We start from the raw sequence: 13,638 nt of genomic DNA on the forward strand, positions 1-13,638 counted from the left end.
AATGACGCTATCTGTTCGCATCTAACGAACGCGAGGACGGTTCTCACTTTTCGCAAATTCGTGAGGTCCAAGACATACGTACTGCGCCATCATTCATCACAACTTTCTTTATTCTACATCTCCCTAATATGGCCGCGCACACTTTAATACATTTCTTACTTCTTGTTCCAGCAAGAGTATGCAGAACAGACGACAGCGTCGACCAGTGCGCTTTTGTTTTGTCTCGTTTTCATCTCCGACCTGGAACGTTCGATCGGGGGGAACTTACTCATGAATATTTTGCGGGCCGCTGTCGACTTTAAACAGCAAACGCACACGCAAAAATTATTGCCAACGGCGGCTGCCGAGGCAGGTGCAACGTGGAGCGCGCTTGCGCGGAAGAAATTCCTAAAAGGGATCGAGAGCATTTCGTTATAGAAACCAACTCGCTATATAAACGACACTTTGTAGGCGGTAAAGAGCCTAGATTTGAGCGAGGGAGCAACTGAAGCCACGGAGAGTTTGATTTTTAATGGTGGACGGACGCCTCCTGTAACGATTGGTCGTAACTGCGCACGCGTTGCGTCGTCGCGTCGAGAGTAAGCGGGCGGAGTGGCGGACACGCTTGCTGATGATCACAAACCACGTGACTTCGGTCGAGCGATTGGAAACACTCTGTAATCTAGGCACACAAGCAAGCAGGGGTGGGTCGGCTTTTAGAGCGCTGCTTCCGTCGATAAAAAGATGGGAAACGGTGGCACGACTTGGCTTTTAAATTGTCTAGGGGGGACTACATTCTTTTTTGTCGTTTGGTTCATTTTAAGTTGGGCGAGTGTTCGAAAGAAGTAGACGGGTTGCGCGTTCACGAACCTTTGGTGACACAGAAGAGGAAGAGGCCGAGATGGACGATGGGATGCATCTCCCGCCGCTTGCGCCACCAATGGGCCAAGCCCTGAAGCGAAGATTGGAGAGAGAAAATCAACTTAATTTATTCCTTCATTCATTCATCCATTTCTTTATATTTAGTGCTCATGAACAGCTGGAACCATGGTAATAACGCACAAACACTAATATTACAAATTAGCCAGAAACAAATTTAAAGTTGTTAAAATACCTTAGTTGAAAATTCTTTAGTTGTTAAAACACCTTCACTTTACTAAAGCGCGATGCTTTTTAGTAACAGTAATTAAATAATGTTCGTAGCCACATATGAAGTAATTGCCTTCCAGAAAAAAAATGCACCGCTTTCAATAGGAGTAAGCAAATGAAAGGATGAATACCTTGAACTGTATAACTTCAAGGTATTAAAATTATACAGTTGGTATAAGAGCACTCTGGTGTAAGTCATGAATAAATGAAGCAGTTGTCTATGCTACGCCTATTTCCTGTTCATTATTTTCTAATGATTACAAAGTAAAGTCTAGCATTATTAGATTACAGAATTCGTCTTCATTTTTATGCAAACGCTTTTTCTTGTAATAGAAATTAATTTACCTTTCTGCAAACTACACGTAGGTATAGTATAGTAATGCAATTGAAGTTCGAAGCTAGTTTTTTTTCTGTTTCGCAATAGGTTCATCTTGTGGGGTACATTTTAATTCTGTTGTTTTCGTTGTGCGGTGGTTTTCTGAGGAGAGATGGTATGAGCTAGGACCCCGTACGCTGTAAGGTCACGTATACAAAAGCAAGGGCTGATGGGGGCATTATTTCCAAAATGGAAGTGTGCTCCTGCATCTGAAATTACAGTAAAAGTCTTCGAAACTAAAGTAAGAGCGCAGGCGAGCGAACTCAGGAAGGAACGGACGCACTCCAAGCTTCCCTGACGTTCGTATAGTTTGAAAACTTCGTCAATCTGTGCCTCGGTGACTTATATTATACGGCGGTAGCTGACATGTGCCCATTTCGGGCGAAATTCGGTGTGATCCGTACGCAAAAGCTACGTGATTGCGGGGAGAGAGCACCGCTTTCTGTCTTTACATCGCGGTCGCCTTTCGCGGTGTCCTCCCACGTCATCCAAAACAAGACGCGCTATTGGGCTATTGTTCCAGCCCCTGACCGCCATTCATGGAACGTTCTCCGGCCCGCCTTCTCACTTCTCCCTTCTCCCCAGACACGCAAGATTCGGTCTCCGTGCGAGAAGAGGGAATGACAAGTGCACCGCGCTGAGCAGAGTCAACGGAGGGCCGGGCGGACGAGAACAGCGAAGGGCGTAGGACCCCGACTATCACGCACGAGAAGCATCCCGACGCATCCATACATCCCCTAAAGCATATATCTCCGAGAACTATTGAACTACTAACAAAGCTATAGCAAATATCTTGAGGTGCACATTTTAACAACGCAACAGCCAATCGCTCCAGAGTTTTGTGGGCTTGTTTTCAATTTCTTTTTGTGTATACTATTAACTTCAGTGCAGTTTTAAAAATACCATAATTTCGGAAGTATAGCCTTAAAAGTAAAACATGCACACTAACTTTTGGAATTAATTTGTTAGAGTATGCTATGATCATACTCCCGTGTCTGGGCCCAGAAAGCAATTTCAATATTGATTGTTTGCCAGATATGCAGTTTCGCCTTCGGCACTTCTCTGACGATGCTTGCATGAGTGCCAGTTATTGACGCTGTTGTTGTTGTTGTTTTGTTGTTTTTTGAACGTTGGAAAGACTGAAAGAAAAAGTTTCGGACGCTCGGCGAAATGTTAAGGATAGTGCGGACATTTTTGTATACAAGTTGGTGTCTTGTCCTAGATCCTATCGGTCGTCCCGGCGTGCCGATAGCGCCCCTAGCGCTTCAGTTTGTTCTTAGTGGAAAAGCTCTGTCGGAATCGTTTCCAGGCCTAGACCTTTAATCGATCGTAATAATACTTACAAAGTTAAAATCAGCCAGATTATATTTTTTCTTCTGTGCTATTTTGTAATTATCGTATACGCTAAAAATGTTTAGCGTGAGAAATTCATTTTGCTACAGATGGTTCTTTGAACCCCGAGAAAAATTAATCTCGTAGCAAGACGTATTCATTCAGTCAGCTTTTTTTCCCCCAATGCATTCATTTGTTCTGCGGTAAATCGATCCAGCTGTGATGTTCGAGGTGTTCGCGAACTCGCTGCGACAGGCTACCAAGTAAGAGCGCAGCACATCTTACCATTTTCATTAGTACCGCTTTTTCACAAACTTAGTTTTTGTTAGCCAACAGGAAAATCTCGATCATCAAAATTGTCCCATAGCATAAAGCTGCACACTAATAATTGCGCACATCTATGGAGCAAAATCTATACGTTTGAAACATTTTAAGTATACACTGCAATACACTCTCGACATCTGAAATGTAATTCAAACAAACAAGCTTACCGTTTATTTTTTTTTTTTTTTAAGATGCATTGCGCATTAGTTTGAAATCAGCGGCTGCCGCTCCCGGTATCACCGCTAGCGTATCCGCACACACTCGAAGTATACTCTCTAGTATACTGCTAGTAAACAATATGATTTATGTACTCTTTCCAAAGTGTGTGTGTGTGTGTGTGTGTGTGTGTGTGTGTGTGTGTGTGTGCGTGTGCGCGTGTATGCGTGTGTGCGTGTGTGTGTGTGCGTGTACGTGTGTGTGTCTGTGTGTTTCATAAAAGTGCGCAATTAGTATACTTTTAGCATATTTCCATCTACCACATGTTCGACATGCGTGCGAACATTGTATGTTGGGCAGCTTAATAAACCCGCGGGGCGTGGCATATATTATGATCAGGCTTCTTGCTTCGTGATTGGTTTTTCGGTGCTCTTTTTCAGCTCATGCCGCATTTTGATTGGTTGCGGAGCGATAAAAAGATGCAAAGGCTCGCCACGCCCTGCTTTTCACTGGCAATAGCGAGGTGAATTAAACTCCTATTAATAAGCAAAATTTCGCTACCTTAAAAGGCATTACAAAGCGCTAAACTTTTTTTTTCTTTAACGTTTAACATGTCTCGCTATAGGCGATCCATATTAAGCCAATTTCTGACTTCAACAGACGTCTGACCTCCTTCCTCCTCGACGATAATAACAGCGTCATTACCCGCCGACGCAAACCACGAAATTGTTTGCAGCAGTAAAAACGCGCGTGTGGCGCGGGATTTTGTTTTAAATGTCGCGACCGGCGCAAATGCCAGGTATAACCCTCTTTTTATGTGTGTGTGTGTGCTTGTTTGTGCTGCAGTTATACTTATGTTTCGTTGTAATTTCAGCGAAGAAGAGAAGAAAAAACCGCTTGGCAGGGTCCTCGGGTTCGGTTGACGCGCGCTTGATAATGGCCGTGCGTATTTCCTCGTCCCCCATTATTTTTTGACAGCCGCGGGCAGGCGCTTCCCTCTTTACGCTATTGTGCCTTCCTCTTTATTTCTTTTTTTGTTTTGTTTTGTTTATTCTGCGGTTCCACGTCTGGGCTGCTTTCTTCGTAGCGGCACGGCTCGTTTATGGCGGGTCCTTGGGGCGCACGACGGTTCCGGCGTCCGTTTGCCGGTGTGCTTTTGCGGAACAAATAAAAATACGTATGTCGACGCACCAGCAACCTAAAAGAGTACGTACGCAACCTTCTACGTTTTTTTTTTTTTTTTTTTTTTGTTTCAATTTTCGATGAATTTTCGCGATGTTATTGAAATCTCGCGCACTTCGTCGCCAAACGTTTGGTGGTTGGTGGCTTCCCAAGTTGGCCATTGAGGCCCGGTCGTCCACCGACGTTAGATGCGAGCAACGAATCCTGTTTTTCCAGAAATGGGGGAAAAATGGCCCTGGTGTACCGTTCAAAGGGAAGCCCGTAGGTACGCCTTTGAAGGGATTCCCTATTCGCTATCCAAGGAATGTTTATACACTCCTATTTCTCGTCCGGACTAAAACCGTTCTATGCCGCATATAATGGGTGCGACTCTGATTCGCCCTGTTGTAATATCAAAGTTCGCCCTGTTGTAACATCAAAGTTCGTATAAAACAATCATCAAACGCCAGCGGTAACATTTTCTTTCCGGGTGTTTGGAGGTTGGAGAGAAAAGAACGCAAATAGTGAGTTGGCATCTTCCACGATACAGCGACCAATATTCAGGACGCATGGTTCGCTTACAAAAATTGGTTTATGGGGGTCCTTAAACTAAAATGTAATGTTGCGTTGTTTTTTTTTTAATTTAATGAGGAGTTCCGAAAATAAATGTTTAACTAGGCGAACTTCTACCGACAAAATTAAGGATAAAACTACCCCGCATTCTACGTCGGCGACGGCAGGACGACTGACCCCAAGCAGCGCGTTACCGCTGCAGTCAGAGACATGGTATATACGTTGAAAAACGTTCTGAAACAGAACACTAAATGAGAGGCCGATAAAGGGCTCGGATTTCCCAGAAAAGTAAAGATTAATAAAAACAAATTCGGAAGACACATAAGACTGCTTACGGGTAGGAATGCGAGAGCATCCCTACAAGCAGCGCGCCACGTCTTCTTTTTCATATGGCGCTCCGGAGGTAACATGACGCTCCCGCACTGCGCAGGCGCGGCGAACCGCGCCGGCTCCACGGCTTCCGTGACGGTGCCTCTGCGTTGCTGCGCTTTTGGCCAATGGGAATTTATGTGACGTTTTTCGCTGCTACAGACAACGGCTACAGACAACGCCGGCTTCGCCCCGGACAGTTAATGATTTCGCATTAATGATTATTTTGGGCCGAGCGGCGTTCGAGCCCCGTTCGTCGGCGTGGGAGCTGCGCAAGCGTTGCCAACTCCACCACGCTCCCGGCAATACTTGGCTTTTCCCGAAGTCTGAGCGCAGCACGAGCAGGGTGGGTCAAGGGAGCAATGCCCAAAACGCAACGTCACGGCGTTCCTCCGTTCATCTGCGCGTGCTCATCCGTCGCCTCATCCAATCGAGGATGCACCGTGACATTTCGCTTTCGATCCACGTATATTCGGTCGTGTATCTTGCTTTGACATTAAAGCCGTAGTCGCACACCGCGTACATCATACAAAAAACACCGTGTTTGCTGCCGACATGATGACAGGATCGTCTGCGGACACTCCCGAAGCGTTTGCTTCACATATTTGTCTGCTTCCAACATGCCTGCAGACAGATTTTATATGTATACACCAACGTGATAGGGGGACCGTCATATACAGCCGCGTGGATGGGCATCGCACGTGGCTTCGACACGAAGGCAATGGGCATTCGAATCGTTTCAGCTCAAGTGTAGACGCGGCCGACGCTCTATGAGCTAATCAGACCAGTCGAACAGCGTCAAAAGCGCAAACCAACGGACTTCACTTTTGTTTACGATTGGTTCGGCGTTGATAGAACACGTACAGGATTATGACGAACCCCGTGACGTTGCGCTTTTGACGCTGTCTGATTGGCCCCTCGCATAGCGTCGTCTGCGTCTGGACTTAAGCTGAGATGAACTATTGGCGACGTGAGTGATCGAAAGCGTCGTTGTGGTCGGCCCTCCACACTTGGCCGAATGCTGACTATTACGTCAGCAAAGGATTTCTTATCGACGCAAATAAGAGGAATGAAAGAACTTCAATTTTGACGGTGTTGGCAGTGTTGCTTTGAGAGCGCTATGATTTCAGGCTTTTACAAACACCATCGAACTGGTTGCTGGCAAGGTAATAACGTCACGAAAGGTAACCAAGCGGGGGCGCCACGGAAACATCTCGCCGCTAATAGGACCATATGCGTAGTCCTCTAAAAGCAGCATGCGTATGGCGACATTGAGTCACTCTCCTTTCCGTCGACGACGCGGGATGCTCAATGCATTCTGTTTCACTTTTTACGTGCAAGTTCACCTCATTAAACTTGTATTTTCAGTTTTTTTACGATCCTTTACCCGTGGCAATACAAGGAAGGAAGACGGCCTAGACAGTATCTGCGGACTGTCTTTCGTAGGATGGTGTTCGCAGTGTGAGCGCAGACAAAGGTCGTCGGAATGTGCACCGACGAAGGTATCTCCGCTACAGTCACGGACAACTTGAGGGACGCGGGGAGTAAGCTATCCTGATCACGTTTCTCGCTTCGTGATTGGGTCTTCGGCTTTCTTATTGGCCTACGCCGCAACCTTCTTGACTTCGAAGCGATGATGAGATTCTCGGGAGCAGTGGCGTCACTAGGGTCAGCGACACCCGGGGTGGTGGCCCGCCGCGAACCCCCCCCCCCCCTCCCCCTTTCACTGCCCAGCTGCAACCCCTCAACGCTGACCCAGGGCTGTCCGCTCCCCCCCCCCCCCTCCCCTCCCCTCTCTTCCTTCTGACGCCACTGCTTGGGAGTCGCCACGTCTGCGTTTCTGAAGCTGTCAGTAACCACAGGCACATGGATGCGATCGCTATGATCGCATCCATGTGCCTGTAGAAGTAGAAGATTCGATGCGCTATGCATCGAATCTTCTACTTCTTCCTCAATCAAAATATCCAAATCTCAATTCGATGCGCTACAGTCGCATCCATCTAAGTGCAGCATTAGGTAGAAGAGAAACAAGCAGAGGCGCGGCGTGTGTGACTGCTTCCACTCCTGGAATATCTATCCTAAACAAACAAAGAAGGGGCCGTCGGGCGGACGGTTGGCGATGGACGGCTTGCTAACCTGCTGATACATGTGACCAAGAAAGCCTCGTATCGTCAAAAACTGATAAAACAAAGCCAATGAGTATAACGATGGGGGGCGACGCTTTCTTCGTCAATAGACACTGAATTGAAGCTGTCGTGCACGATACACTCGAAATCTCAAGGCCAATAGTGCTCTGGCCTCTCGCTTCGCGCAGGAGTGCCAACGGAGACGGCACTCGTGTATGCCAAAAGGAGCAAAAGGAGACGTTAGCTGTTTAGACAGCGTGGTGCTACCCTTCCAGAATAGGGCGGCTATGGCGACCATGTAGATGGGGAATTTAGCCAGTGCAATACGGCTGTTAGCACCTCACAGTAGTGATACACGAGTGCATACCTGCGCACAATGGGGACTGAACCCGGAATCCCCGGGATCTGTTGCGAAATTTGCTAAGTGCTGCGTAATCGCACGACGTGTAATGAAGACGAAAACAATAAAAAAGTTTGTCCGAGAAGCTTTTTTTTTTTTAAATTTACCAAAAGTGTTTTTTTTTAACAAAAAAAAAAAACACCCAAATATTCTTGACAAAAAAAAAAGGGCTTTACTGCTGACCCTTTGCGGAGCAGAAACCTATGAAGTTGTACGAGCGCTCGTGGCACCAAACACTGCTGGTGAGGTCAGTTTCGACGAGCTCATGGCGACATTGAAGAAACACTACGACCCGCTGCCATTGGAGCTTTCAGCAGGACGAGAATTGCAGCAAAGGGACTAGCAGGCGGGGGAGTCGATATCGAGCTATGTCGCAGCTTTAAAAAGTGAAAGCCGTTTACAAATCCCTGTAACGCCGAATTGGAGCGCAGCTCTTGAGGAGGAGGAGGAGGGGGTCACGTGACCTTGGGGAGGAGACCACGTGACCTCGGGGGTCACGTGACCTAAGAGGGGTCACGTGACTTGGGGGTCACGTGACCAAAGGGTCACGTGGGGTCTTGGGGTCACGTGACCTTGAGATGACCTTGGGAGGGGTCACGTGACCTCGAGGGGTCACGTGACCTTGGGAGTCACGTGGGGTCACGTGACCTTCAGATGACCTTGGGAGGGGTCACGTGACCTGGAGGGGTCACGTGACCTTGGGGGTCACGTGACCTTGGGATGACCTTGGTTACGCCGACGGCGACGGCGACGGCGACGGCGACGCCGCTCAAGCCGGGAACGGGCCCCTAAGAGCTGCGCTCTAAAAAAAAAGTTGTGGCAAATCGCTAGGCGATTGTGTTGTATACGTGAAACGTCCTGGCACAACAAACGTTTAGCGATACTCAGAGTTTTCAGGCGCCAGACACTTACGTTCACGGCGCTCCTGTGTACACTTGATAGTTGCTCCTAGAATGAAGCGATACTACCGTAATCGAGCTGATAAACCTGGCGATCTTTCAGAGCTTTCCATATTCTCGAGCTTCTCTACCTCAGCGCGCAAAGGTAGCCGATCTCCTCCTCGCCTACCCCTCTGGTCACATGACCTACCCGTTAACCAATCAGCGTCGAGTACTTCACTCCTCCTCTCATACCGGTCAATCAATCATTGCCGAGCATCGTGGCCACGCTTTTATCCAGGTGCCCTAATCTACACGGTGGGCTTCGCCTTCGGGCTTCACGACATGCCGAATATACTTAGCCAAAGAAGGTTTCACGTTAACACTCATTAGCTTTCCTCACGTTCTCGCAATCGAAACACACGTTAATTAAAAAGAAATACGCCACAACGTAGGGGAAGTTGAAGTTATCGATCATACGCACGAAACAACAGCAGAGCACAGTCCGCGTAAGGAGGTTGTAAGATTCACAGTGTACACACAGTGTCCATACCCTAGTGAAAAAGCCATTTGTATGAGAAATTTCTTCTGTTCAATAAAAACACATGAATCATACAACATATATAAGAAGTATATAAGATATATAAGAACCATATAAGAAACTTCTCACGAGTTTCTTATATACATGGTTCTTATGTATTCTTATATATCTTATATAGTTCGTATATGGTTCATATGTGGTTCCCATGTGTTCCTATATATCTTGTATGATTCATCTGTGTTTATTAGACACAGAAATTTCTCATACAAATGAGATTTTTCAGTAGGGTCTATTGCAACATAAGAGATGCAGGAGAAGCTTCGGCTCCAGCTCGTTTCTTTCGTCGTGCTTTGGTTGTTCGTGCTCACGAGACGCCGAGGCGTTATCAAAGATGTAGTCAACACAAAAAGAAGCGCGTCTCCCCTGGATTCCCAGTTTTCAGCGCGCGCTCGTTGCCTTCGGTCATGCTTTGGAAAAACGCAGGGAATCTCTTTTGGATAACCAATGTAGCACGCGCTCGTTGCCTTCAGTGGTGCTTTGGCTACGTGTGCACGCTCATAGCTTACGAAACGTAGAAGCACAGGTAGGAAGCTCGCGCTGTATCGCATAAATCGGCTTCCTAACATGTTAACATGTTCCTAACATTAAGTGCTTGAAATCCCTACCTACGGCGCCCGCCAGCTGATGAAAGGCTTTTGATTGGCCCAACAGCCGACAGATGTCGGCAGTGTTTTCCGCATCGAAAGGTGGGTGGGGGTCGGCGGCGAAGGCCCCGAGCGTCACGTTTTCAGAGTAAGCTTCGGTGATGACACCACTGTTGTCGGTGGCATGTTTTGGAGGTTTCCGTCCTCGTTGAGGCACCACCAAACGTAGGGTTGTCGGGGAGCTCGAAGGTCGGCGGACCTCTTTGGTCCCCTAGTACTCCCCGCCCCTGAGGACAACCTTTAAAGCCCACCAGAAAGATGCCTTACAGCCAAAGTTGGCTGTAAGACAAAGAGCGCGAATAAAAGTTGCAGGCAGGAGACGCGGGGACATGGAGGTAGGAAGCTTCCAGAGACGACATGACGCCACCAGAGGTGAGGCCAGAGGCGAGGGACACGCCCCCAACGATGACAAAAACGAAGAGACGCTATTACACGAAATTTTTCTCCTTTTCGTCCAATGGCGCCTCTTGGTTTTGGACATCGTTGGGGATCGTGTCCCTCCACACTTCTGGCTTCACCTCTGGTGGCGTCATGTCGCCTCCAGAAGCTTCCTACCTCCATGGGCGGGAACAACCAGTGAGTGCAAAGCAGACGACGACATGTAACCGAAAATAATAGTATTGTTGTTGTTTTTTTACGTTTTGGTTTTATTTGTTTGTGTTTTATTGGTAAGAATGGAGTCATGCGCTGACAATCGGTACAGAAAAAGAGCGCATCGCATCTGGCCCAATTGTGGCCGCCTGCTCTCTAGGCGCCTGCCACGTGTCGCCATCTATCTGTTGGCTGTTGCGCCAATCAGGCACCTTTCGTTAGCAGACGGCCGCCGGAGGTAGAGATTTCAATTTATAACTTTGTACTCAGGCAACTATGTTCAGTGAAGTTTAGATGCACTTAACAAACATTCCTCGGCCACCTTTGTACAAAATTTTAGCTCGATACGTTCAGACACCAATTTATGCGGCCCCTTCAAACAGCCAACGATCCCTTTGACCGTTCGACGACATAGCCATAGAGTGCCCAGTCGCAGATTGGGAGCGCGAGGATCTGGCATTAGAGAACATTTCTGGTATTCAGCGCACAGCTTTTGCAGCGGCGAGGACCCAAACATGGTTTTCAAACTCGACGAGAAAAGAAGCGGTAGCGCGAGGAACGCGAGGAGCCCGAACGGACATTCCATCGCTCAGGAGAAGTGTGTTTCGGCGTCTCGTCGCAGCGGGGCGCCCGTTACATGCCTCTGTTAGGGTGCCTACATGTTCGTCTGTCTCAGGGTGAAGACATTCATTGTTGCCCTGAATGTGCTAGCGCGTGACGCTATCGCGCACTCGGTGCGTGACTTGGGCGGTAAAATGGCGTCTATACATTAGCCAAAGCTACGCGCTCGAGCTGAGTGACACCAGACTGCTCGCGCTTCAAAATGCATGAAAAAAGAATTGGGCGGAAAAATGGCTGAGATGTCACCACTCAAGCAAAAGCGCACGTGTGTATGAAGGCACTCTAGCCTCTGTTCTCATCCGTTGTCTGCCGCTCTACCTTTTCACTTTCGGCGGCCGCGTCTTGTGGCGATCTGCCAGGCTTTGTCAGCAGAGCCGTATATGTAAGAGTTCGGCCATTCGTTGGAAAGTATAGGAGACAAATGGAAATAAGGAGGCACCATTGGCCGAAAGCGGGCTGGGCGTGTTCCAGGGCTTCTTCAAAAATTCGAATGTGGCCAACCAGAAGCCGGAAATAAAACCCTGCACTCTAAAAAAAGCCCGTGCGTCCACTTTCCCGCACAACACTCGGAGAACCAATCACCGCAACTTACGGAGGCAGCTCAGCGAATGACGATGCCGAAACATTTGTTTAGACCAAAAAACGCAGTCTGAGTTGCGACATTAAGCAATGCAAGCGTGATGTTTTGCATTGCTTAAAGTCACAACTCAACTTAAAGAAACTTAATAAGTGCGTCAGAGTAACTCTCGGTGACTGAAAATATGGTGCACGTGATGTTGCAATCACGGTCATCCAAAATCATGATGGAAGTGTGCGAATGTTCGGGAAAATCAACATAATCCGTACGCAAGGCGCCGATGGCCGGGAATCTGCCGTCCGAGCAGTCGCACTCTGTCCGAGCAAAAGAGGGTTGAGCGGCATACTCGTTTCTTGCACCTTTCTGCATGATCATGATTGAAACATCGCGCTTATTAAAACCATATGCCAACATATACCTACGATTAAAACTGTTGCTTGCTACCACCACTAGGGGATTCTTCTTTACGGCTTCTGGTTGGCCAAGAGAGCATGTCAAGCCTTCTTTCTGCGTCTGGTGCGCGCCCTGGCTTTGCCCGCACCTCCCATTGACCAAACTCTCTATAGAAGGCTCTGTTAGTCAGTATTAGCGGCGAGATTAGAGTGCCTTCATACACACGCGCGCTTTTGCTTGAGTGGTGACATCTCGGCCATTTTTCCGCCCAATCGTTCTTTCTATGCATTTTGAAGTGCGCGCAATCCGGTGTCACTCAGCACGAGCGCGTAGCTTTGGCTAATGCATAGATGCCATTTTACCGCCCAAGTCACGCACCAAGTGCGCGAGAGCGTCACGCGCTGGCACATTCAGGGCAACAATGGATGTCTTCACCCTGACACAGACAGACATGTAGGCACCCTAGGCGACATGCTTCGGTAGCGCCCTCGTTTGGTTACCTTTCGTGACGTCATTACCTTGTGAACAACAAGTTCGACGGTGTTTGTAATGAGCACGGTGAAAGCCTGAAATCATAGCGCTCTCAAAGCAACACTGCCAACACCGTCAAAACTGAAGTTCTTACATTCCTCTTATTTGCGTCGCTAAGAAAGCCTTTGCTGACGTCATAGTCAGCATTTGGCCAATTGTGGTGGGCCGGCCATAGCGACGCTTTCGATCGCTCAGGTTGCCAATAGAGGAGGCTATGCTTTGACTCACACTGCATGTACTACGGGAAAGCATGTGCTCGTGCACCTTGAGCGTCGATCGAGGCTGTGCGCGTGGCACTACTCTTCTTTTCAAAATTAAAAAAAAAAAAAAGTTCTTGTGGAGTTTATGCAACCTATTGCGACGCCAGCGGTATGCTAAAACTCTCTAATGACACAGAAAGCACTCGCTCGCCACTGCGGCGAGTCAGAAAACGCTCGTGTGAAACGCCCATTCGTATGCAGCAACGAACGCAGACAACTATACGAGAAGACCACACTGTATAAAGCTATGCAACGAAAGAATTTGCATATTCTACTTTCGACATTGTTTATCTTGTCACAAAGGACAGAAAGCAGATTTTCTTCCTTCGAAATGCTGCGATTCCGTCGCATAATCGCGAGCGGCGGCCATGAGAACCACGCGGCATGACCTCAATGGGGGCTTTGTAAAATTATAGGAAGTTGTGCAAATACCTGCTCGATGAAAGGTAATTTTTCTTTACGTTTCGAGGTTCCGACATAAATATAAATGCGCCAAAAACCTGGTTTCATCGACAAAACTTGTATTATACGGAGTTATAGTGGCGCCATCTATGCGAAGTCAACAAAGCCGTCAGCTCTATCTGCTACCGCGAACAG

The 13,638-nt window shown here is 47.9% G+C and overlaps 1 protein-coding gene across 1 annotated transcript in view; it reads right to left on the reverse strand.

The window, feature by feature from the left end:
• The window catches only part of LOC8051049, a 61,641-nt gene that overhangs the window by 9,964 nt on the left and 38,039 nt on the right, over window positions 1-13,638 (reverse strand). The window contains exon 2 of the mRNA XM_029993567.4: window positions 850-931. Within this exon, the coding sequence (XP_029849427.3) occupies window positions 850-898 (49 nt within the window). The 5' untranslated portion in view covers window positions 899-931. The remainder of the gene's footprint in view (window positions 1-849; window positions 932-13,638) is intronic.

This window comes from Ixodes scapularis, unplaced genomic scaffold (genome assembly GCF_016920785.2).
Source record: "Ixodes scapularis isolate PalLabHiFi unplaced genomic scaffold, ASM1692078v2 PGA_scaffold3__209_contigs__length_174095766, whole genome shotgun sequence".
In the NCBI taxonomy this organism is placed as follows: Eukaryota; Metazoa; Arthropoda; class Arachnida; order Ixodida; family Ixodidae; genus Ixodes; species Ixodes scapularis.